This window comes from Chlorocebus sabaeus, chromosome 8 (assembly GCF_047675955.1).
Source record: "Chlorocebus sabaeus isolate Y175 chromosome 8, mChlSab1.0.hap1, whole genome shotgun sequence".
Taxonomy (NCBI): domain Eukaryota; kingdom Metazoa; phylum Chordata; class Mammalia; order Primates; family Cercopithecidae; genus Chlorocebus; species Chlorocebus sabaeus.
Genome location: NC_132911.1, coordinates 133,966,356 through 133,993,393, shown reverse-complemented (window position 1 = coordinate 133,993,393; position 27,038 = coordinate 133,966,356). Strand labels below are relative to the sequence as shown.

Sequence of the window (27,038 nt, the reverse complement as noted above, 5' to 3'; positions counted from 1 at the left end):
ACTCCGTCACCCAGGCTGGAGTGTAGTGGCACAATTACCACTCACTGCAGCATCGACTTCCCAGGCTCCAGCAATCCTCCTGCCTCAGCCTCACAAGTAGCTGGGACCACAGGCTCATACCACAGTGCCTGGCTAATTTTTGTATTTTTGGTAGAGACCGGTGATATGGTCTGGATCTGTGTCCCTACCCAAATCTCATCTTGAATTGTAATCCGAATTGTAATCCCCACGTATTGAATTGTAATCCGTATTGTAATCCCCACCTCATAGGAAGTGATTGAATCACAGGGGTGGTTCCCCCATACTGTTCTCATCGTAGTGACTGAGGTCTCACAAAATCTGATGGTTTTGTGGGGAGTTTTTCCTTCCTTCACTCTGCACGTCTCTCATACTTCTCCTCGCTGTTACCATGTGAAGAAGGATGTGTTTGCTTCCCCTTCCACCATGATTGTAAGTATCCTGAGGCCTCCTCAGCCATGCTGAACTGAGTCAATTAAACCTCTTTTTAAAATAAATTACCAAGCCTTAGGTATGTCTTTTAGCAGTGTGAGAATGGACTAATACAATGGGGTTTTACCATGTTGCCCAGGTTGGTCTCAAACTCCTGGGCTCAAGCCATCTGCCCACCTCAGCCTCCCAAAGTGCTGGGATTACAGGTATGAACCACTGCACCCAGCCACCTTGCTGTTTCTTAATTGCTTTAAGCTCAAAATAATAGTTATGCTGAAGTGGTTTGTTTTGGGGTGGCATATTCTAATTTAAATTCCCTTATTTATGAGCTGTATGAACAAGGGTAAGTGTTTGTATCTACACACTTGGATGGTAATAGTACTTATCTCATGGATTGTTAGTAAGAGTGAATGGAGTAATGTGTTGTATCTAAAGTGCTTAATACAATAACATACAGTCAGTAAACTAGCTCTAATCATGATTGTTACTGGAATAGTAATACTACAGTAGTAAATCGGTGATTAGTTTATATTAGTCATCTCCCCACAGAAATGCTGGTAGTTGAAATCCTGATGAAGTGGCCTTTTCTGGTCTAGTTGTGAAAACTAGACCAGATTTCATTCTTGTATTATTTCATTCTTATTTGAACTGAAAGGATTCACCTAGCTCTTAGAATTATCTTGCAGGCCAGGCATGGTGGCTTATACCTGTAAATCCTAGCACTTGGGGAGGCCAAGGTGGGAGGATCACATGAGCCCAGGAATTGGAGACCAGCCTGGGCAACATGGCAAGACCCCATCTCTACAAAAAATTAAAAATTAGCCGGGCCTGATGGCATGTGCCTGTAGTCCCAGCTACTTCGGAGGCTGAGTTGGGAGGATTACTTGAGCCCAGTAGGTTGAGGCTGCAGTGAGCCATGTTCATGCCACTGTACTCCACGCAGGTCTACGATAGCAAGACCTTGTCTCAACAACAACAACAAAACAATTATCTTGCCTTCTGCAACAATGTCATGGATGCCAGAAGTTTCTTAGGAATATTGGGAAAGAATGTCTCTTCTTCAGGGATGAATCACATTTCTTTCTGTGTTCTTTTCTTTTATCCAGTCTCTTTCTCACCTACTTACCCTAGCCTCCACCGTACTGTGTCCAAAAGTCTCCCAGCGCTCGCATGTAGTAAAGATCTTAAAACAGAGCTGCATCCTGCTCTCTCAAACCTCTTGAAGTGAGTGGGCCATTTTCTGCCTTACCAGTCCCTCTCCTTCAGACACACTCATTCCTGTGGCAGTGCTCCACCACTGCAGCTTTCTTTCCCTCCTCTTCCCTATACCTCTGAACTGACATTCCCTTCAGATGGCTGAATGTACTCTGCAATGTGTTCATCCCTTCTGCCGTTGCCCTTGCTATTTCCTCCACCAGAATCATGGTTCTTTGCTGTCTCACTCTCTGTGCCTGTTGAAAATCTGCTGGGTAAACCCTTAATTTTGTACACAGGTGTGTGTCTCGGGGACGTGTGTGTGATCTTTCTAGTATTGACATTGATAACTTTATAATACAGTATGTTAAAAAAATAATTAATACGTGAGACCTGTGTTTTTATTCTGTTTGATATTACAGACATTTCTCTGTATTATAAGTAGTCATGGATATATCACGGTAACAGTAGCTGACGTTTTGGGGCACATGCCACATGTCAGGCACTATTTTAAGCACCTTACATTTAATTTTCTATCGTTTTTATTTTCATAGGATTATTATTATTATTATTATTACCCCAAGATATGTCTTACTAAACTGTTATATCTCTAAGCTAGGCAATGTTTTTATATATACACACACACACACACACGCACACGCATACATATATATGTGAGACATATCTATGCCAGTATATACACACATACATACATACATATGCATATATATAGAGAAAGAAACTACGTGGTTATTCAGCTGTGGAATTAGCAAAACATACAGGACCCATGACCTAGCCTATACTTATCTAGTCTTCTGCCTCACTCACGTCACATTTCATGTTTCATCTACCTAATAAGCATAATTCTTCCCTTGCAGAACTAGTGAGGGTGAAATATGAGACTGTAGAAAGCATAAGCATTTGGGTCACAGAAGGTTCTCAGCTCCTCCCAGCACCTTCTTCCCATGGCCTGTCTCTGCCTTAGCCCTTAGCCAAGTCCATCTTATTGTTCAATGAGTCTGTCATCACTGATAGACTGAGAGCTTCTTGTAATTCTTTCTAACCTCCACATGAGATTTCAATTGAGAATAATGGCTGTATCTAGGGAGGGAAGGAAAGAGATTGGAATTGGGTAGAGGGACAGAAGTAGGGGAATAGGGGATCATTCTTTAATATTTTATTAAGCTGGGTGGTGCATACATGGATATTCGATTACTCTAACAAATTATATTTTTCACTTGAAATATTTGATAGTCTCAAGAAAACAGCCTGTATACCTATTTTTACTACTGAGGTGCTTCCCTTGGGAGCAGGTAAAATGAACAGACAGCTGAATTCTTTTTTCATAGGTCTCCAAAATCAGAAGAGGATATCAGATGAGGTAGGAGTCTTGGTGGTAAGGTGGGACCTCTTTGGCCTCAGACATAAGGTGTTAGGAGTAGCTCCAGCACATGAGGGAGACACGTGTGTCCTCTCAGTTGAGCTGGTGTGGCCTTTCTTTTGTGTTTTTCTGAGCCGCTTCTCTGAGTGAACTTGGACAGTAACCAGAGCTGCGTTTTTAAATATCTCAGCCTGAGATGCTGACAATCACTGCAGGCACCATGAATTTTTAATGTGGTGATTAGAAGGCTGGCTAGGGCCTCATTTCGTTTCACTGGACTGCTGTGACACTTGTTTCCTTCATGGTATTTAGACTTCCTGGGTTATTTCCCAATCCAGACTCATGTTCTGTTTCATGAGTGCCCATTGCACCCATACACTTACTGAGGTGTGTTTGAAAGCAAAATTTTAAAATTTGGTCTCAATTATTGAACATCCTAGGCTGTTTCAGAAGGGGATGCTTCTTAAATTCCTGAAAAGGAATTCAGTAAATCCAGGTCAACAAATATTAACGAAGCCACAGCTTTGAAAGTCCAGCTCACTGAAAAATCTACAGCAGTGTCCATTGGGTAGGGATGCAGAAGTGAACCATAGGTAATCCCTGCCTCTTGCGGTCTGGTGGTAGGAAAAGATGTGTGTGTGTGTGTGTACATATATACACACACATATATATGAATATATACGTGCATACATATATATGTGTATATATACACATATACACACACATATATATGATAGAATGTGGTAGAAAATCCTGCAGTAGAGGTACAGAGAATTGTGGGCAAGGAAGGATTGTTTCCAACTAAAGGAAGACTTTATGAAGAAAAATAATTTATTGTAAAGCCTTTAATGATATGACTTTGATAAATATCTGTTTATTCACTTATTCATTCTGTAAATACTTTGTAAGGAAATTCATGCTTCTCTGTGCAGCACAACAGAGGAGGGAGATGGAGAGTTGAGTACAGGCATCTGAAATGCTTCCAAGAGAACGTGGTATGCATCACTTCCACTCACATGGCCTTGGGTGGTGCACGCCATATTTCCTGCATTACTTCAAGAGTGTGGGTAAATGCAGTACTCCTTTCTGTAACCCTGCAAGGATTGGAAACTTGGATATCCATGGCAAGTGGTAATGTCTGCCACAAGAGTCACAAGATCTGATGCACAATGTAACAGTGTTACGTTGGATGCTGTGTCAATACCAGATTACTGGGAAGCAAAAGCAGCAACAGAGAGACCACTTCAGAAGCAGAGTGTATTTGCCATTGCCACAGATAGGGGACTGTGAGAAAAAGAGGGTTTGGGAAGAAGATCAAGAGTTTGGTTTTAGACATGTTAAGATTCAACATATTAACAGAGAGTGGGTTTGTCTGGGCTGGGGATATCAATTTGGGAGTTATCAGCTGATAGAAAGTATTTAAAGCCGTAAGACTGAGATCCCAAGAGAGTAAGGAAAAATAGAGAGGAAGGGGCCAAGACTGAGGGCCCTCAACATGATGAGGTCAGAGAGATGAAGAACCAGCAAAGACAATGGAGAGGACCAGTCATGAGGCAAGAAGACACTCAAGAAAATGTAATATCCTGGAAGCCAGATGAAGAACATGTTTCAAGGCAGTAGGGGGTTATTGTTTATGCAGTATTTGCTCTGTTAAGAAACTGTTATATACTTTATGTCAGCTCATCAGTACCACAATTCTGTAAGGTAGTTATTGGCCTCATTTTATGGATTGGGAAACAAAAGCTCAGGGAGGAGAAAATTTCACCAGTTAATATTTCTCATGTGCACCTAATTCATCTGATCCAATTCTGAACATTTTACAGCAAGAGATGGACTGTGAAAAGCATTTTACAAATACTATTCCTCAGACCTGGAACTTAGACAAAATTAAAGGAAATGAAGATTAGTTGCAGGGAAAGAAACCTGTTAGGACACATGAATTTTTCTTTTGCCATCCAAGATTGTTTTTCCAAGGAGAATTTTCTCCTTTTTCAGATAATCATAGTTTCTTTCTTCCTTTTCCTTTTCCCTTTCCTTTTTCTTTTCCTTTCCCCTTTCCTTTCCTTTTTCCTTTCCTTTTTTTTTTTTTTTTTTTTTTGAGATAGAGTCTCATTCTGTCACCCAGGCTGGAGTGCAGTGGCGCAATCACAGCTCACTGCAGCCTCGACTTCCCAGTCTCCAGCAGTCCTCCTAACTCAGCCTCCCAAGTAGCTGAGGCACATGCCACAACACCCAGCTAATTGTTAATTTTTTGTAGAGATGCGGTCTCGCCATGTTGCCCAGGCTGGTCTTGAACTCCTGGGCTCAAGCGACCTGCCTACCTTAGCCTCCGAAAGTTCTAGGATTACTGGCGGGAGCCACCATACCCAGTCAATCACAGTTTCTTAATTGCTTGAAAATGGGATGTAATTTGACCCCTCAACCTATGAGGAATTAGTGGATTAACTGGACTATAAATGAGCTAAATTCTGTAAGTGAAAAAAGGTAAGGTGAGGCACAGTGGCTCACACCTGTAATCTCAGCAGTTTTGGAAGCTGAGGTGGTCGGATCACGAGGTCAGGAGTTTGAGACTAGCCTCACCAACTTGGTGAAAAATACAAAAAATTAGTCGGGCATGGTGGTACGCATCTTTAATCCCAGTTACTCAGAAGGCTGATGCAGGAGAATCACTTGAACCTGGAAGTGGAGGTTGTAATGAGCTGAGATCATGCCACTGCACTCCGGCCTGGGAGACAGAGTAAGACTCCGTCTCCAAAAAAAAAAAAAAAAAGTAAAAGTAAAAGGGAAAATCTTCCTTAGTAGAGTGAGTGAGAATATTTAGTGTACTCTTAGCCTAACCTTTGGGATGTGTGCAATAAATAATTGATACAGTTTATGCTTCCATTTTGAGAATTTGTAGTGATCGGTATTCAAAATAACTTTTCATTGTGGCAAATAATAGCTCAGTCTCCTTTCTTGTTCTTTTTTGTTTTTAGATCATGTACAAAATGAAGAAAACTATGCACAAGTTCTTGATAAGTTTGGGAGTAATTTTTTAAGTCGAGACAACCCCGACCTTGGCACTGCGTTTGTCAAGTTTTCTACTCTTACAAAGGAACTGTCCACACTGCTGAAAAACCTGGTAAGACATTACATATGTGAGTAAAAAGAAGTACAGCCTTTCCAAAATATTATGTCATATGGAGAACATTTCTATAATCCTTCTCCCTCAATCCTTGGTCCTAGGGGTGAGAAAGAAAAAAAGCTTTTTAGACCTAAGTGACTTCTACACCTCAACTAAAAAGCTTTTTAGTCACCTAGGATTTGCTTAAAGAAAATCCCATCGTGAAATTCCTGGAATTTGTACCTTTGGCCCAGCTGATAGAGTAGATTTGTTGAAGCTGAGAGAGAAACTGCTTAACCTGAGTTCTCTTCCACATCTCTACCATTGATTTTTTTTTTAAAGATTACCTTTAGCAACTTTTGCTTTTTGATTGGCTAAAAGAATAATGATGATTTCTGTGTTGAACATACATTGGAAATACACATTGAAAGTAAATCTCACTTGTGTGAAGGTGATCATGCATTTTGGTTTCTGATTTATGAATAATGAACCTCCCTCAACTCCCCACATCCTTTTAACCCCCGACCAGGAAAAGGGTTTTGAGATTTAGGGAGTCTCTGGTTTCCGAGGTAAATGACAGGAGGAATCCCTAAAGATCTGAGACAGTAGAGGTGCTGGCCCCAGGAGGCAGACCCAGAGATGGGGGTGGTGGAGGAAACTATTTGCCAGGCAGTCGTGTATAGGCATCCCCATGTTGTGCTGCAACGCCCTCCCCAGCCCTCACACCATGTGCACACTTAGAAAGGTTCTGGGTAACACCACCTGGACTGATGTTGGTTTTGGGGGATGAAATTATTTCTCTGAGGGCCACCCAGTGAAATAATTTAATCCTCCTAAGTCCCCAGAGAAAGGGGTACAATGAGGTTGAAAGGTGCCAAAGGAAAACTATTTATATCATGCTTTTCCGAGTTAGCCCTGCCCTGGAGTAGAGGAGCTGTTCCCTCTTCTCTCCCAGTCTCTTGGTATTGTACTTTTATCTCCTTTAAGGATCCAGAACTCAGGCCCAAGATGTCCTCAGCCTAGGTCAGTTATTCATGTAACAAATAGGCTTCTATGGCCTCATGTGATAATTTGTCATAAATCCATTAGATACAAAAGGTTAGTTTACAGATGAAGATAACCTATTTGAAAAATGAAAACTACCTTTCTACACTCCATTAACCTATTTGGCCAATTGCAATATTCTTTTTCTCTGTCACAATAAATGAACAGATGTGTGTGCGTGTCTGTCTTCCTGACAGTTTTTCTAGTTGGTGATGTATGCCATTGAATTAATATTACACAGCAAATAAGCAAATCTGAAAGAAAATAAATGTTGAACATAGAAATATTTATTATTTTCAAAAACTTGGGAAAGAATAATTTTGAACTTAGGCTCTAATGTTTCTATGCTTTTGGATTTAAGAAATCCATGATATTTTTGTAAATCTTAGATTATATAAACCTCATTTATTCAGGAGAGCACCCTCGGTTTTCCTTCCCTCTGAGCATTGCCTGCACTTTCACTGGAGGCCTTGCTTAAAGTGTGGTGTGGTAGAAAGAGAGGAAGCAAAACAAGACTCTTGACGATTCACTTTGGTAATAACTGGTAAAGGACTTGGCTCGGGCAGAAAGCTGTGTTTTCTCTGAGATGAGTGTTTTCGCATTGGTATCTTGCTTTAGTTTCCAAGAGACCAAATGTATTTGGCTTAAGTCAAGAGTCATCACCTCCAAGGTTCCTGGACCAATCCATCTCTACACTTTGCTACACTGCAGGTTCCTTTCAACGGTGTGTGTATGTGCCATACACACAGCTCAGTGGCCATTCAGGCCAGCATTCATCATCTGCATTTGCTCACCTAATTCATTTGTTCATCTCCATACAAAACCAGCTGAGATTTATCGAATGCTTTTGATGAACCTGGCAGTTTGGTGGGTGCGTTATGTAGATTATTTCATTGAAGACATTACAACAATCCTGTGGTTACTGTACCTTTAATCCAGATGAGGAAACAGGCAAATTGAGATTGTAACTTGTTCATTTACACTGTTAGTGTGTGTTACAGACTTGAAGCCAAACGTTGTGTCTCTGAACCCATTGTCTTTGCTCTTCTACAATATCCTGCCCCTGTCACCTCATGCTCTGGTTGTGCGATTACCCTAAGCAGAAGTACTGATCAAGCTACTCCCATATACATACCTCAAGCTACAGCCCTTTTTCCACACCCACTCCCCTTTAAGGAGTAGAAGTCTAAGAAAAATCTAAAGGAAATTGCTGGAAAACCTAATTCATATAGTAAAGAAAATCAAATTTTGCCTTTGAAAGTGGTGGTGGCATTCTTGGTGAGGGAGCCAGGTAGAAGAATCAGTTTCTACTGTAGTTTGGTTACTAAGAAAACATTATTCTAATTGAATAAAAAGGAGCGCCAGGGGTTTACACAACTTGGTAACAGCCAGCAACTTTCTGCTTCTCTTTTTATGCTTTTCCAGGAAAGGGAAGAGCAAACTAGGCAGATTGATAGGGCCACACCTTGGAGTAGAGGGCTCGGGGGTCAGGGTTCTGGATCTTCGTGCAGCACCTGCAGCCCCCAGCTGAGCAGCACTCAACACCCTCCTGGGGCTCAGGAATACACCCCGTGGGAACCCATACTTCTCAGAAGATTTTCAAAAATCCTATTCTCTTAGACTTGTGAAGGCCAGAAACATTAAGCAAACTGATACAGTTGAAATGCAGAAATTAAAAGTAAAAGAAAGTACTTTGATACTTTTTAGACTGTAAATTGTATTCTCAGTTCAACCAGCAAGTACCTAAAATCTATTATGTTCGAAAGTCTATGCTAAATACTAAAAAATGTCATTTTCTAATTAAGTTTTGCTTACAAAGAGTATTTTAACAGTTTATACTAAATCATTACTTATTTTTATAGAGAAAAAGGAAAGGATAGATATGCGGGCCAGGTCTCATACTAGCTTTTAGCTTTGACTAACCCTAGAAGAGAAAAACATTTGTTATTTGTCAGATGTAAGAAATCACTATTGCAAGTGTATTGTGTTTAGCAGTTTCCGGGGCAGTGGTCTTAAAAAATATCAGTGCACTAAATGATGGTAACTATCTCAGCCATCATTGAGATGCTTGGGGTTTTTTTCCTTTTTCAAAACTGTCTGTGATTATAGAAAGTATGATCAAGTGAGATGTTATGTGAAAACTCCCAAGGGCTACCTACAAAGATGTTGGCATTAACAGTGCATAGGCCTGAGGCTGCTTTAAATTAACCAAACGTCTGAGGACTGCGAAAAGGATTGCAGTTATTGCTGATTACTCTGTGAGCTCATACCATAGTTGATACACCAAGTCAGTTTTAAAGTAACTTGCTTTTCTTACTCCCCCCTCCTCCAAATCATAGAAAATTGTTCCTATAAAAAGTTTTTCTACCTCGTAACGTAGGATTCGAGAGACTATGAAGCATAGGTGGTTGGAGGATCATGGGTTTTGGTCTCAATCACACCTGGAATCCTAGTTCGCGCCTCACTAGCTTTTATAGCCTTTGGCAATTCACTTAACTTTTCTAGTGCTAGTTTCCTTGTCTCTAAAAATAAATAATAAGAGTGACTGTTTCTTGGTAGTGGCAGGATTTCATTGAGATCAGAGAAGCAAGTCACTAAGCACAATACCTGACACAGAATTTGTTTCACAAATACAAACCTTAATTGTTATTTACATCTTCTCATTTTATTTTTAAGGTAACTCAATGTAAAGACAGCTATCAGTCATATCCCATTTTAGAGATAGATGCACCAAATCTTCAAAAAATATACACTTGCAATGATGCAATTAGGGATTGAGCTCAAGCCCTGTGGCTGCAGATCATGCCTTGTTTCAGTCTTGCTGCCCCATGAATTACATTGCCGTGATGGATTATGTGGATGATGAAGGCCCACCTGACAAGGTGACCAGGGCCTATCCTGGTGATCATTAAACTAATGTGTGTGTTTAGCGTGCAGGGTACTTTCTTGACTCTTTTTGTCCTTTGATTTCTCTCATTTGTAAGTTATAGCATATTGGAAAGAGTGAGAGTGTTAGATGGTAGTTCTCAAACTTCTTGGTTTTAGGACCTCAATCTTAAAAATGACTAAGGACACCATGTGGTTTCTATTTATATGGACTACTTCTATCCATATTTACTATCTTAGAAATTAAAACTGAGACATTTTTCATGTGTATTGTGTATTTTAAAATAATAAACCCACTTTAAAAATCTATTTTTATGGAAAAATAACTATTTTCTCAAACCAAAAATCATTAGAAGGGTGGCATTGTTTAACATTTTTGTAAATCCCTTTAAAGCCAGCTTAATAGATGGTAGCTATATTTTCATGTCTACTTCTGTATTCATTTCATTGCAATTTATTGTTTTGGCTGAGGTAGATGGAAAATAAGGCCTCACACAGGTCTGTATTGGGAAAAGAGAAGAGTATTTTAAGAGCCGTTTCAGGTAATCTTTGATACTACGTAAAAACTTGACAAGTGGTCCTTCCTTAAATGTTATTAACGGTGTGAATCTGAAACCATGTAAATGAACATTATTTGGAAGCTGTCAGCTCATGGTGGCAAATTCAAGTTTTCCAAAATTTTAACTTCCTCTGAAAGCACTGTTTTTATCATTAGCAATAAATGCTAACAGTTGTTTACCTCGAGGTAATAAGCTCACTTCATTCATTTTCAAGAAAATGTTTGTCAAATACCAGAGTCTGAATAACCATAGTTTGCTAGTCTTTCTTTCAAAAAAAAAAAAAAAAAAAATTGGTGTTCCACTAATAAACAAAGCCAGTTAGTTCAACTTGCAACTCAAAAAATTACATTAAGTGCTTTTCCTCAAAACAACCATATTTCAGTATGCCTAAAAAGGGCTTTATTAATACTTCCTATTTCATCAAACAGAACATTAAAAAGATGCATTTGAGGGTCAAGATGTGATGAAAATCGTTTTACTTTTTCAGTATGGGCATTCTTAGATGAAAATAGCCTTTTTTTACTGTAAGAGCAAGACCATGAAGAAGACAGTTACTTCACTTCGTGGCAGTGCCTTGATTAATGCTTAAGGCAGCAGCTGTTTTACTCACTGTTGCTTTTGCACTGTCAATGCAAATGTCAACACAGTGAAAGATTCAGATAACCTCTTAGTATTATTATGAAAATAGTTTGGACCTTGGGAACCTGTAGGGGCCTAGGTGCTATACTTTGAGAACCACTGGTGTCAGAATTTGAAGGCTTTGTTATGATTCCAGCCCTACCGTTAAGTAGGTTAATGTAGCCTAACTTACGGAAATAAATTTCCTCACTAGTAGAATAGGGAAAGTACTTTTCTGCATACCTTATTGGTTGTGTAGGGATCAACTCATACCATTCATGTGAAAAGTATTGTAATCTACAAAGTCCTCTGTACACACTGGATTATTATAATATTAATAGACTACATTAATATTAGTATTACTATGGTATTAATAGCCACTCTAGGGTACTTTGTATTATAAAAAGAACACATGCCTATTGGGGAATTGCAATTTCTCTTTCATGTTCCCACTAATCAAAGATAACTATAATTGACATTTGGAGTTTCTTTCTAGTCCTTTTGTCTACCTCCTTCTTTAGGGGGATGACAAATAGATGAAACGACATGTTCTAAGCAATTTTGAATTTGCTAGATTTCATATAGTGCTGGTACTAGAGCTAGATTTCATATAGTACTGGCACTAGAGCAGACACACTTTCCCGAGTTGGGTCAAGTCATAGATTCAGAAGTTCAAAAGAATGTGACTTATCCAAGAGCCCCATGTAATGAATTCCTCCTCATTGGCAGATCAGCCTTCATCCCCATTACAGCCTCATCCCCTTCTTGTTGTGAGAGCCAGCGCAGTGACATCTGCGGAATGGCAATCCAGCTACTGGGGCAGGAAGATGATCGAGGATGACCCAAGTACATGCAAGATCTTTTGTCTTTTACATCTGTATTCTTTATACCCCTGTAAGCTTTTATTGCCTTAAAGTGAAAAAAAAGTTCCCTAAAAGAGTGACTTTAAATAAGATAACCTTCCCGTAATGTGTATTTTTATGACTAAAGTCACAGGCATCCAAAATTACAAAGATGGAGAGCAGATCAGTAGTTACCAGTGGTTAGGAAAGGGAGCAGCAGTGTAACCTGAGGAAGTTCCTTTGTATTGATGGAACAGTTTGATAACTTGATGGTGGTGATGGTTGTAGTTATCTTTACATGTGACAAAATGCTGTAGATACACAAAGACATACCAAAACAATGAATGCATGCAAAAAACGGGGGGAATTCTAGTAAGGTCTGTGGCCTAGTTGTCTTGCACCAATGTCTATTTTTCTTTTTGATAATGTACTGTTTAACATATATAAGATGTTACTATTGGAGGAAGCTAGTTGATGGGTCCAAGGGACCTCTCTACTAGTTTTATAGTTTTTTGGTGAGTCTGTAATTTTTTCAAAATAAGTTTAATAAAAGTATAAACTATCAAATTTTTATCGAGGAGGGAAAGTAGGGGAAAGTGTTTAGTATACATTGTTATGTAAATATTTCAGCATGAAACAAATGTGCAGAACACAAATCAAACTCATTTCTCTGATATTCTTTGAGCCAACTGATCTACAGTCCTCAGTCCCACTTCCTTCACACTTTAATAGGTTTTCTAATTTCTTCCTCTAATTAAAGTCCTATATGTGGTCACTATTCCACAAAAGTAGGAATGATTAGCTATTTTCTCCCAGAAGTGAGTCTAGTTGTCATGACTGAATATTTCTAGGGAATGCTGCCTCTTAGTGGTGAGAAGCCAGAGAAATGTGGACAAGATCTATTCTATTGCTGTTGTTTTTGCTATATTTGTGGCATAGTTATAAGTGCATGGGTTTTGATTTTTAATGAGGCCTGTATAAAAATAATTACTCAGCATCTTACTTGTGTGGCCTTGTTGAGTTCTTTGAGTCTTGGTTCCTTCATTTTTGTAAAAAGGGTTTAATAATCCCTCCTTGTGTTCATTTATGATTCATTCTGTTATTTATTAGGATTCTACATAAGCCCTGTGGGTAGGCAGTAGTGAAAAGAACACAGACAAGAGCCATATCCTCTTGGAGTTTCCATTCTGGTGGCATTTTTAGAAATAATTTATGTAAAATACCTATCAAAGCATTCAGTTCATAGCATGTACTGGATAGTGACATTTAAAAAACATTTTTTAAAAATACTTATTTAGTTGACTTGCAATGTCTCTGAATTTATCCTTCCTTTCATTAAAGATGCCTTCCTAATCAAAGCCAACTCCAGACATAACAAACGATTTGTTGTTCCTGGAATATATACCATTTCACGCTTCCATGCCTTTATACATTCCATTCCTTCCACTTTGAGTGCCCCTTTAGTAGTTAATGTATTAATGATAAAGGCTTTCTTTGCAATGCAGCTTTCTCGTTTAAAAAAAGAAAAAGGAAGCAGGATGTTCTTGAGTTTTAGCTGTTTCTAAGTGGTTTTGTTGTATGTTTGATTAAGTATATAGTACTGAAAAATTATGTTCAACCTTTTTTTTTTTTTTTTTTTTAAACCATGAAAAGGAAGACAATAAAATCATTGCTTGCTAAGCAATGCTGGGTCTGCTCTACTTCCAGCATCAGGCATCATTCCTGTGATCCTAGCAAAGAAGTTAAGGAGACAACAGAGAATGGCATCCATTTAATACCGAAACCACAAAATGGGTCGGGAAAGGAATAACTGGTGGATTGAAATAGATTCTCAATGGACAGAGGAAAACCGTTTAAATACCATACCCTTTGAAAGTCCCAAGGCAGCAGTGGTTTTAGAAAATGTATATAAATTATTTTTTAAATAGTGGGAGTTACCCAGAAGTATTCTAGTTCAGGCAGGACTCGCCATGCATCTGATTTCTTCTCTCCTGAAGCCTTTGGACAATTCTATAGCTTGCATAAGAGCTTGAGTCTCATTAAACAGTTGGAGGGCAGTTATTGCTTCAGAGCTGTTGAAGCAAAGCAAAGATTTCTCCATCTGCATAGCATTTCCTGTTTGCAATCTCTGTAGGGTATTGTGGTTTGTGTTAAAGATTTTTTTAAAATTTTTCTCCTTTCTTCACAAATAAGAATATCTGATAATGTACAGGTTGGATCTAGATTTGTAGCTAGCAGATTATTTCTCAAGTTCTTCTTTGAAATGTTAAAAAGTGTCGAGAGCATGGTTGTGCCTAATGGTAAAATTGGTAGCTTCTGGGTGCTCTGAACTATATAATGCATTTTTTTAAACCTTATCTTTTTAAAAAATGGTCGTTAATCATTTTTTTAAAAGATATTTTTAAAAGTTTTCAGCATTTGATCTACCAGGTTATCCCCTTATGTCCTGACATGCCTCACTGCCTCACTACCAATTAATACTGTGGGACATTTTGTGAAATGTGATTTATCCATGTGGGTTGATGGGTGGGTAAGAGGGAAAGGATTTTTTTTTTTTATTTAACTCCTTCTATTAAACCATATGCATTTATTATAAAAATTTCAGACATATGGAAAATTTTAAAAATTATAATTCCAGCTTCTGTTAATATTTAAGAGTATAGTATTTGAAACAGTTTTATGGATTTGTACACAGAGATACTGCTAATTTGCATAGATATCTGTAGGTATAGATATTTATCTCATTTAGATCCAAAATCCTTGGGGTTAGATTGGTTTCAAAATTCAGAGTTTTACAGATTTCAGAAGGATGACAGGGTGTACATGCCTTATATTAAGCGGGACACCCCCTCGTGACTTCTTGGGAAGATGTTTATAATTAAACATAGTTTTGTGTCTGCAGTAAAACTTGAATATTCACATGAAGTGGGATATATAAAGACTGTTAGTTGCCCCACTTCAAGTCTAGTCAGAGGTTACCAACCAAATGGAGTCAGAACAGGTTTTGCTGTTAAATGAGTTTAAGCTGGAAAAAAAAAAAAAAAAAGCCGAAGCCGTGTATTTCATATATATATATATGCAAAATTTTTAACTGGCTTCATACTATTTCATTGTGTATCTGGACCATAACTAATTATTTGAGTTTTCTATTTGTCAGTACAGGTATACCTTGTCTTAAATACATTCAATAAACAGGTATCCTAGTGTATAATGTACCTCAGGCTGAATTTGAATATGGTTTTTCTTTTGGCTTTTTTTTTTTCTTTGAAGGATTTACATTCAATGTTTCAAGTAGGATTTCAAATAATACATTTTAAATAGGATTGCATTTTCAGCTTGTGGCTTTTGTATGTTCCTAGCACTTGTCTAAAGGGTGTATGCATACGATATGTGTACGTGGTTGTCTAGTATTATTTCACTTGAGACAGGCTCACAAAACAGCATTTGGTGTAGTTTGGTTCTATGTGAGAGGAAGGAAGAAGAAAAAGAGAGATTGGGGAAGGGAGAAGAAAAACCATCGCTTATTGGAGCGAAGTTTCATTGACCATAGGAAGGGATTGAACTTGAATAATGATTGGTACTGGAATGCTTTATGGTGTCTCTAACATTTGCTAATCAATATCTCTTTGATAAAAGAGCTGGTCTCACCCTCACAACCTTAAGGCAGGTGAAGTTTTCATTATTTTTATTTTTATGGTTAACTTTTGCTGTACAAATAATTCTGATAACGAGCTTGTCTTTATACTGTGGTGTCTGTATGCCAGGCACTGGCACTTTGAGTACTTTACATGTTTTATTGGTTAAGATAGGCTAGGATATACTGCAGTATTAAATGAACCCCCAAATCTCCATGGCTTAACATGGTTTATTTTCTTGTCATGTGGCATGTCTGCTGAAGGGGTCTGTTCTACTTAGCAACAGCAACTCAGAGACAGACGCATGGAAGCTCCCCTTCTCTACAGGGGAAGAGAGAGACTAGAGAAGCGTAAACATCCTTTTCACAGGTTTCCTAGATGTTGTAGTTCATTGGTTTGAACTGTGTTCTTGGCCCCACCTACCTAGCTGCAGGAGACCCGGAAATGGGAGGGAGCAAATGGAGTATTTGGTGAGCATTTTCCTCTCTGCCTCATCTGTACATAGCCTCATTTACTCCTCACAGCAGCCCTACCAGGTAGTAACCATAGTTACCCTTATTTAAGAGCTCACAAAACTGAGTCACAGAGCGTTAAGTAGATCTCAGATTCAGCATTTGAACCCAGGTGGTCTGCTCTAGGGCATCGTTCCCCAACCTTTTTGGCACCAGGAACCGGTTTTGTGGATGAGTTTTTCCACAGATGAGGGGGTAGCCAGGAGGATGGTTTCGGGATGATTTGAGCACATTACATTTATCACTAGATTCTCATAAGTAGCATGCAACCTAGATCCCTCACATATACGGTTCACAGTAGGGTTCCCTCTCCTGTGAGAATCTAATGCTGCCCTTGATCTAACAGGAGGCGGAGCTTAGCTTCGCTCACTAGCCCACCACTCACTCCTGCTGTGTGGCCCTGTTCCTAACAGGCCACAGACAGTACCGGTCCGTGACCTGGGGATTGGGGACCCGTGCTCTAGAGTATGCTGTACCTCCTCTCAAAAGATATGGACATCCTGTTTTGGACATAATGTAAAATTTACTCTTAAATTAAGTTAAAAGTTACATTGATTTTAAAAACAGCAATTAAAACATTGACAATGATGTTACAAAGATAAGGCAAACACTGATTGGAGAGAATTAACAGCCATCTGTCTGCATGATCTTTGTCCCAGAAGCCTCCAGAGCTCTTTCTTTAGGCCCAGATCTGAAAGTAAAATGCATACAGCAAATGCAGGTCTTTTTCTCTTTTCCTTTCTTAACAGAGAATTCTGTCAAACTCTGCCCCACGTTCACTTCTTCCGCTTCTTTTCACTTCTTTTCACTCCACATTCCCTTCCACTCTTCCTTGATTTCCCATTTTCCATCCCAGGCCTAACCTTTTATCTGGATCTCCCACTCTTCCTAGCAGATTCAGATTAAATGTTCTGTCTTGAGCTGGCTTTGGATTCCTCTGCACAATGTTGCTTCTGAGTCTCTCCTCACCTCCACATACCATGGCCCTCAGACAGGGCCACCACTGCACACCCATACTGTTGGGAGGTACTACAGCCCAGCCTGGCGCTTTTTCAGGGCTGATGCCAGCCAGCACCGGGAAACACGGGTTAGTGAGGGGAGACTGACTGGACTTCAGGCTTCCCTTGTACAAGCCAGGTGGGTGATTTGAGCCATGTACACCCTGTGCAGCTGTACACAGTGGCCATACTGTGTCCAGTGTATCTGGTGTCTTCTTGCCTGGGAGCAAGAGTATAAAGAAACTTGTCCAATGCAGTGCTTTTTGACTTTTCATGGAACCACTTCAGAAAATGCTGATGTAGATGTTTTGCTAGGCCAGGTGATCCATTTCATTTGGTGTGTGTGTGTGTGTGTGTGTGTGTGTGTGTGTGTGTGTTTTTCTCCCCCCAAGACAGTCTGGCTTTGTCGCCCAGGCTGGAGTGTGGTGGTGCGCTCTCAGCTCACTGCAAGCTCCGCCTCCCAGGTTCACCCCATTCTCCTGCCTCAGCCTCCCAAGTAGTTAGGACTACGGGCACCCACCACCATGCCCGGCTAATTTTTTGTATTTTTAGTAGAGACAAGGTTTCACTGTGTTAGCCAGGATGGTCTCGATCTCCTGACCTTGTGACCCGCCTGCCTCAGCCTCCCAAAGTGCTGGGATTACAGGCGTGAGCCACCGCGCCCAGCCGTGTGTGTGTGTTTTTTTTTAATTCAAATTCATTTCAGCCCTCCAAGAATTTATTTCTAATTTATATTTCAGTATGTAATTTCTCATTGTTTTTAAGCTGGTTGCTGCTTTGCCTTTTCTTTTCATTTTAGATTATACTGTTTGGTAACCTTAGAGTTTAACATGAAGAAATGGCCCACTGTTGCAGTCTTGAATTCGTATCTGACTACATCTTTCAGTAAAAACGAGTGGATCTTTTTATTGACATATTGCCCCAGATATGTGAAGCAACTGAAAATTCAGAAGATTGGCAGAAATAGCTTGACTTCGAAATCAGATGTAATTGAGTTCATGTCTCTGTTCCACCACTTCCCAAGCTAGGTCACCTGAGGCAGATTCATTCATTCACTAATTCATGTAGAAAACAAGAGTATCTAGGAAGGCTGTGCAGAGGAGGCACCCTTTATCTGAGCCATAAATTATTAAGAGATATTCATGAAACGCTATTCTCTTAAGCTAGCAGAGTCTGTTTTCATAAATAGAAACATTAAATAATATTAAGCAATGGTTGATATACTTGATAAAGAGTGAGGTGAAAGTCTGTACTTTAGTACTAAGAAAGAAACTTTCTATAAAGTGTGTCCTTATCTCTGTCAGCAGTTACCAAGTGCCCACTCTGTTCCACAATCTGTGCTAAGACTGTCATTTTCTATGTGAGAGATTGCTTATACATAATATTTTAATAGTTTACCCTAAAGCATTACTTAATTTTACAAGGAAAGATGGACAAAGGTATAGGACCAGACTTGTAAAACATTGTGCTTTTGGTTTCCCACAAGTGGGGTTTCCTGGCAGCAGTTGGCATCACAAATGTAATATCTAAGAAGATTCCTTTTGTGCAAAAGAAGCTTTGAAATATATGAAACAACTGCCTATCACAGTTACCATTTAGGTGGATTCTTTGACTTCTGAAAAATTTAATGAGGATTAAGTGAAATAAGTCTTAAAACATGAAGATATAGACCAAGCAGACAGGGCAGGGCTTTCCAAGCAAAGGGAGCCGAGATGGCTCTGACCAGTTAAATGTCAGTTAAATGAAGACAATAATGTCTACTATGAGACATTACTGTGTCACCCCAGTACGTGGTAAGCCCTGTGTGCTTGCATATGTTTGTTGAATTTTTAAAATTGTGTTAAGAAGGTGCATCCTGAGTAAAAGATATTGCAAAACAATTTATCATAATCTGTGATAAAGATGTTGAGTGAAAGCAAGGAAAATGTGATTCAATGTTACAGTGTGGTTTTATTCTAGGGAAAAAGAACAAATTATAGATGCCAAGCATGGAAATGAAATTAAAGGTCTGAAAGTTGATCATGAACTAACTGATTATCATTTTAAGTACAATAAAGAAATCCTTAGGATAGGGATATCTTTCTCACACCAAGGCCTAGCTATATAGCACGCCGCCTCCTTTTACTTTCTCCTTTGTCTTGGTCTTATAAATCCTAGCTACTTCCCCTTTCCATATAATTATCGTCAAATGAAATCAGATGCTGCAGATAATGCACAGGGAAATGGTACTTTCATTTTCACTTGATGTAGGAGATGATGTTAAATGTAACCCACCATTTAGTAAATTGAATTAGATAAAATATAATTGCATTATTTTAAGTTAAGGAATTCTCATATTCCCTGGTACTGTGAGACCTACCCATTTTTCTTTCTAGCATTTCCAGTAAAATGTACTTTATGCCTAAATTCAGTCTTGTCAGTCCCAAATGCCTTTAGCACATGGTGTAATTTAGTTTGCATTTTTCCTTGGGCCTTTCCTAGGTCTTCCAGAGCAGTATGTCTGTTCTTCATTGTAATTATGCCTTAGACCATAGGCAAGTGATTTCTGCTCTCTGGCTGTAAGTCTTTCCTTCTCTAAAGGAACTTTGGTTTTTCTTGCGCTTGGACAACCTTTAGTCTAAGTCAATGGTTCTCACACTTGATCTTGCATCCATTTCACCTTGAGAGCTTGTTAAAACTTAGGTTGCTGGGCCCCACTCTTGGAGTTTCTGATTAATTAGGTCTGGGATTTCATAACCAACAAGTTTCCAGGTGATGTTGACACTACTGATTTGAGGACCACACTTTTGAGAACCACTAGGAAGGGTTGTCATTCTGGACAGAGATCCAGGATTTCCTAGTATTACAGAGAAGCTGCAACTGTTTTTCCCTCCAGATTCACTTTTATAATATTAATTGTTTTTACTTTTATACATGCCATCTGATTTACATCTTTATCAATAAATAAAGAACAAGTTGAATGAGAAATAGGCTACTGGTTAATTATATCACCCTCTTGTGATTTGTGTCATGTTTCTTTTTAATAACTTTCTCCGTACAAAAATAATACCACTTCATTGTTGAAAACTCAGAAAATATAGGGAGAAAAAGACTAAAATAAAAATCGACAGTAATCTTACCTGTTATGGAGTGTGTTTGTGTGTGTGTGTGTGTGTGTGTACACCCTCTGTCTTTCTAAACTTTTTGCTGTTTTAACATCTTTTTTCTCGTATTTTTAAAGTCATATAATTTTTTTAAACATTGGGTTCATACTGCAGTGCTATTTTATACTGTGGTTTTCCACTGATACATTTTGAAAATGTTTTCCTGTTTTGTAAAATACTGCAGCCTAAAAACCTTTGCTTAGTTGGAAGCATACAACCTCCTAGATCAAGGCTTGTTTGGGCAGGGTTTGGGGCCAGGATCCTCTACCCCATTTCCCCTGGCAGTCTCCAAAGAGGAGTCTACAGAACCCAGAGGCACTTCCCACCAAGAGGCACATTCTAAAAATTGTATAGAATGCCTGTCTTATGTTTGCACTGTAATTTATTTACCCAACTTCCTGTTTAGAATATTTCTATTGTTTCCACTTACCACTGTCCAAAATGTAATAGTTTGAAATCTCTACACATCTCATGATTATATATTATTTAGTTACTGATTGTCATTACTCCATTAATTCGGTTTGTAATGCTTTTGTTTCTCCTCCTTCCCTGTCATTTAAGAGTCAAGAAGTGGGGGGAAACTGCCAGTAGCCCAAGGCCCTAGTAGGTCATAGTTGGTGCCTTGCTCTGATCAAATTAAGATGCTCACTTCATTGAAATATTTCAGACTTTTTCAAAAGGTTATGTTTATACTGTGCCTGAAGTTTTATAGTGAACGTTGTGGACTATACTAAAAAAATGAGAATTGTTATAAGAATTTTGAATGGACTTTTCTAACTCTCCGGCTTTACCACGGAACTGTTTTGTTTGTTTTTGTTACTTTGTTGGGTGGGGGACCAGGGCTGCCTTGTCTCTGAGGCAGTTTGAGCATCTCCCTATAGTTCTCACCCGTTCAAGGTGGAATTTTTTCTCCTTTATTCAGTTGTATCTCAGTAGCTCATTTTAAGCTGTAAGAGTGTTGTAACTGGAAGGTACCTTAGAGATCTTTTTAGAGACCCCACACTTTATTGATGCCAGAAACAAAGAGTGACCTGCCTAACCATTCACAGCTGGTTGGAGACAGGTTCAAGTCTAGAACAGGTCTCCTGACCTTCATTCTTTCTTCTCTTCTTGTCAGACAGAGCCTAACAGCTGCAGAGTGGGAGGGGTACCCTTGGTTTGTCACTCCCAGCCATATCCTGGGAACAGTTCTAACTCTTCTATCCCTCTCCTGAATCTTGCCCCTTCCCCCATTCTGGATCCCCCATTCTGGTGCTGAGCACTCCAGGAAGACCAAAACTGGTTCAGGTTCTATAACGCTTGGTACTTCAGAGCAGCTCTTCTGATTTGGAGAGGAATTCATTCATCCATTTACTTAATCAGTAAGCATTTTTATTTAGTGTATATAGCAAGTCAACACTTAGCTACTCTAGGAGTTTAATGTAGCTCAATGGTGGGCAAAGCAGTCATAGCCTCTGCCTCCAAGAAGCTTTGCTCTAGACAGTAAAGGAACACACGGGTAATTTTAAAGTGCAGTACTCTATGAAAGAGAACCTATTCTGCCAGTGGTCCAGAGTAACAGGAGATTAGGAAGAAGGGACTTAATTATTATTTAGAATAGTCAAGGCCTCACTGAGGAAGTGACATGGAGACAGAGGAAGAGTGTTCCGGACAGAGTAAAGCACGTGCAAAGGGGGAGAGCTCTGTGGGTTGAGAAGCCAGAAGGAGTTGAAGTGCAGCGAGAATGGGTAGAAGGACTCAAAACAGGTTGGCAGGGCCAGACCTAAATTGGGAGCTTGGATATGAGTGTAGTTCAGTGGGAAGCCAATGATGGGTTTTAAGCAGGAGAGTGATATAATCTGGTAATCACTTTAAAAGATCACTGTAACAGCAGAGCGCAGAGGAAATGAGAATGGTCTTTGGAGTCAGTAAAAACCTTAATTAATAACCTGACCATCTGCTTTACTCACTGTTTGACCTTGGGCGTGTTACTTAACCTCTCTAAGCCTGTTTCCTCATTAATCTAGTGAGACTAAGACCCATTTTACAGAGGTGTTGTGAGCAATATCTTTAGATAATATATTTTAAATACAGTACCCTCTGTCATTTAAATAAAATTCACACCGTTCTGCCTAGATTAGAACACAGTATAATGGGCTGCATTATCTTACAGTTTATGGAGACTATCTGCAGATGAGGCAGGGAAGCAGGAACTGTGAGATGGAGAGAATGTGGTGCAATAGAAAGGATATTTTGAAGCTTCCCATCCCAGCATTAAAAGTACCTGAAATGCTATCTCATTATCATTTTTTCACCACTACTGCTGAGCTTTTCAAGTGTAAAGAATCTTGTGATTCAACATGACGAAACCCTGTCTCTACTGAAAATACAAAAATCAACCGGGCGTGGTGGCAGGTGCCTGTAGTCTCAGCCACTCAGGAGGCTGAGACAGGAGAATCACTTGAACCCAGGAGGCAGAGGTTGCAGTGAGCATGGCTGCACTCCAGCCTGGGTGGCAGAGTAAGACTCTGTCTCAAAAATAAATAAATAAATAAATAATCTTATGAAAATAAACCTGGTTACATTTGATTAAGGGGTATTATGTGTTTGTTGTGCCAAACCCCTAGCCTCAGTAGGGAAGGCACCAGGTTCAAGAGGCCAAAGAAAAGTCCCAGAGCCAGCAAATGAGACATGGGATGTATTAGGGGCTTACATACAGGGGAGAGAGTCCAGTGGCAGCAGGCTGGACAAGAAAACTTCACCCACTAGTGAACAGCATGTAGCTTATATAGGATTTTCACTTAACACTCCCCTTAATGACCCACCTGGCAACCTTCATGGAACCCAAAACTCAAGGCCTCAATCTTGTATGACCTGTGTTCCACAGGACGGGCCGGGGACTCGGACATTTCTCATAGACAAGGAACGAATTTCTGTGATTGCTACTCCCAGGATTCCCTAGCTTAGAACACACATTCAGGTACATCTGCCACAGGGTCATTCTAAGGGTGTGCTTAAGTTACTGCTATCAGGGCACTTGCCCTACAGTAGTGTCAGGCATTTTGCCTGTGTTTGCCTCCACTGTGTCTCAGGTAACTGTGTGTGTTTGGCCAAGTTATTTAGTAATACCTTGTAGGGTTACCAGGAGCAGCTAATGAGACTTTGTGTGTGAACCGAGCCACCTGTGTGGCCTGGAATAAAGTGGAGCTTCATTGGTGTCAGTTCTTTTCTTTTTTCTTTTAAGACAGGGTCTCGTTCTGTTGCCCAGGCTGGAGTGCAATGGCACAATCTCAGCTCATTGCAGCTTCAACCTCCTGGGCTCAGGCAATCCTCCCACCTCAGCCTTCTGAGCAGCTGGGGTTATAGGCATTCACTACCAAGCCCAGCTAATGTTTATATTTTTTTGTAGAGACGAAGGTTTCACCATGTTGCCTAGGCGGGTCTCGAACTCCTGAACTCAAGTAATCCACCTGCCTCAGCCTCCCAAAGTACTGGAATTACAGATGAGCCACTGCCCTTGGCCCGTTGGTGTCAGTTCTGTCTCGATCCACTGACACTGGCATGGGCTAGTTCAGGAAGGTGCTGGGACACCAGCAAGGTTAAGCGGTTTTCCCAGTTCACGCAGGCCGGGAGTGATGAGTGGCCACCTGCCTCTGGGATTCTTTCCTCTGTATCACAGTACTTTGGAAAGCAGCCTAATGATGAGGCATCAGTTTTATTTTTATTTAGTTTTATTTTTTGACCTACCACTTCAGGAGGCACCAGTTTTAAATAGCTTCAAGTATTATAACTCTCTAGGACCTGAAGGAGTTAATATATTATACAGAATACCCAATTTATACCAGAGAATCGCAGACTTAACTGCTGGGAGCTGGCTCATTATTTTAATTGGATTTTCCAATATATTGAGCAAGTCAGCAGATTTGCATTAGCCTTACTTTCAGAGAAACTGTTTCAGTTCTGGAGAGAGACAGAACCAATGGGCAGTGGAGAGGGAATGTCAAGATTAATGCAAGATGACAAAGCAAGCAAATTATGTCCTCGTTAATTAATACAGTCTTGTGTGCATGTAGGTGTCCTGGAAGTACCATTTGTAGAACTGTGCTCCGCTCTCCTGTCAGAGGCAAGAAAAAACAAGGCCCTGCTGACTCATTGTCTTTCTGCTGGTTGGCTGCTCCAGCAGGACAGGGTGGCTTGTTGGAGTGAGGCCTTAAGGGCACTCCACTTAGAGGCCCATAGAGGGGCTTGGAGCTGAGTTGGGCAGTATTCAGGCAAGCTAGAAATGGTAGTACAGTGTGACCTACAACTGCTTTTGTTTTTGTTTTTGTTTTTGTTTTTTGAGATGGGGTTTCACTCTTGTCACCCCGGCTGGAGTACAGTGGTGTGATCTCAGCTCACTGCATCCTCCGCCTCCCAGGTTCAAGAGATTCTCCTGCTTCAGCCTCCTGAGTAGCTGGGATTACAGGCGCCCACCAACACACTTGGCTAATTTTTGTATTTTTAGTAGAGATAGGGTTTCACCACATTGGCCAGGCCGGTCTCAAACTCCTGACCTCAGGTGATCCACCTGCCTCGGCCTTCCAACGTGCTCGGGTTACAGGCGTGTGCCACCGTGCCCAGCCTACAATTGCTTCTTGATTCCTTCTTTGGGATCTGATCAGTTAGTAAACAAAACAGATATAGGGCCTCCCCTTAAGAAGCAAACCTTCTAGTGAGGAAAGGTGTTAACTCAGTATAACAGTAAGTGAGATCATTTATTTTAGTGGTAAAGCATAAAGATATTTTAAAAATCAGAGCAGAAGATATATGTTTATATATACAGAGGAAAAACTTTATGAAGTCATCTCCAGTGACTGGGATAACAGGGGCTACTTATATATTGCTGGCAGTGTTGAAGCAATTGTAAGGAATAAACGGCTATTTTCATCAAGTTTAATATTAATTACAGTTACTTGCTTCCATAAGTCCCTTTTGCATGATGGAAGGTAGACCTCAGCCTCCCTATGTTTGATTAACTCCAAATTTCTGGTTAGGCTTGATGTATGTACTAGCAGGGGGAATACCTCTTCTTTTAGGAAAGAAATCTAGAAGCAATTTGTTCGGAAAGCAAAACTATTTACCATACCTAAATACCATTCTGGAATTTTTTTTTTTTTTTTTTAAAGAGATAGCGTCTCACTCTGACACTCAGGCAGTGGCAGGATTGTAGCTCACTGTAATCTTGCAGTCCTTGCCTCAGCCACCTGAGTAGCTGACTACAGGCATACACCATCATGCCCAGCTCATCTTTTTTTTATTATTATTATTTCTAAAGAGATGGGGTCTTGCTGTACTACCCAGGCTGTTCTCAAACTCCTGGACTCAAGCAATTCTCACACCTTGGCCCCCCAAAGTGCTTAGATTACAGGCATGAGCCACCATTCCTGGTCCTGAAATGATTTTAAATGTGTTGTTTGCTTAATAAAATGAAAAAAAATGCATTTTCAAAAACATATATTTCAACTTCTTGTAGACTTGAATCATATAAAGAACTTGTGTTAATTCAACGTTATCAATAAAGGAAAGGAAATGATTTGGAAGTTGAGTAAATGGAGATAGAGTAATCAATAGAATTTTAGTAAAATCAATGGGAAATAATTATATAATGGATTTGAAAGGCTTTTTAAAAATTTATTAAAGATAATGAAGGTGATACAGGAAGTTTACTGATATTGTTATTGTATTATATTGGCTGTATTGTTAAGTGCCTTGGAGATGACTGCTACACATCAGTTTGCAAAACTCTGGCTCAGGTCATATAAAGGAGGGGCCCCCAACCCCTGGGCCGTGGCCTGTTAGCAACCTTGCCACATAGCAGAAGGTGAGTGGTGGGTGAGCAAGCATTATCTCCTGAGCTCCACTTCCTGTCCGATCAGTGGTGACATTAGATTCTCAAAGTAGCCCGAACCCTGTTGTGAACTGTGAATGTGAGGGACTTAGGTTGCACATTCTTATGAGAATCTAACTAATGCCTGCTGATCTGAGGTGTAAGAGTTTCATCCTGAAACCAACTCCCCCACCCGCTACCATCTGTAGAAAAACTGTCTTCCACGAAACCAGTCTCTGGTGCCAAAAAGGTTGGGGACTGCTAATATAAAGGATTCCTGAAAGAACTATAAAAATGAAAACACAGGAAATTTATAGAATCCCATGACTGCAAAGTCATATACTCCATCTCTGTGGCATAATAATCACCTAAAATAACTGAGAAATAGTTTTTCCCTTCTTTGAGATCTCCAAGAAAGGAATTTTTTTTTTTTTTTTTTTTTTTTTTTGCTCCCCCCAATGAATATTTCCTAAAATTTCCTCCTCTTGAGGTTGGTTTGCTTTCTCTTAAACCTTTCTTTGTGTCCTTATAATGACACAGGTAATTACTATTCACTTGTCACTTAAACTTTTTGGTGCTAGTTTTTTTTTTAATTAACCTACATTTTCCTGGGAAGTAAGTTGGAAAAACTTTGTAAATTTTAATTTTTTTTTTGTAGCCTTTTCATTGACTAGTCACTGGAAACATTCTGAATTCATAATACATGTTTTGCGTTCATGATTTCTTACCAGCTCTCAAGAATGTGTGTAGATAACTACGGAGAAATTCTTAATTCTTGGGGTTTTCTATCTTCCCCTCATGCCTAACCACAATGATGGCATTAAAAA

The 27,038-nt window shown here is 39.7% G+C and overlaps 1 protein-coding gene across 4 annotated transcripts in view; it reads left to right on the top strand.

The window, feature by feature from the left end:
• ASAP1 (ArfGAP with SH3 domain, ankyrin repeat and PH domain 1) overlaps positions 1-27,038 on the top strand; it is a 395,104-nt gene that overhangs the window by 218,613 nt on the left and 149,453 nt on the right. For all 4 annotated transcript variants that reach the window (XM_008001545.3, XM_008001541.3, XM_073018360.1 and 1 more), the window contains one exon: positions 6,001-6,146. In XM_008001545.3, coding sequence (XP_007999736.1) covers positions 6,001-6,146 — 146 coding nt within the window. The remainder of the gene's footprint in view (positions 1-6,000; positions 6,147-27,038) is intronic.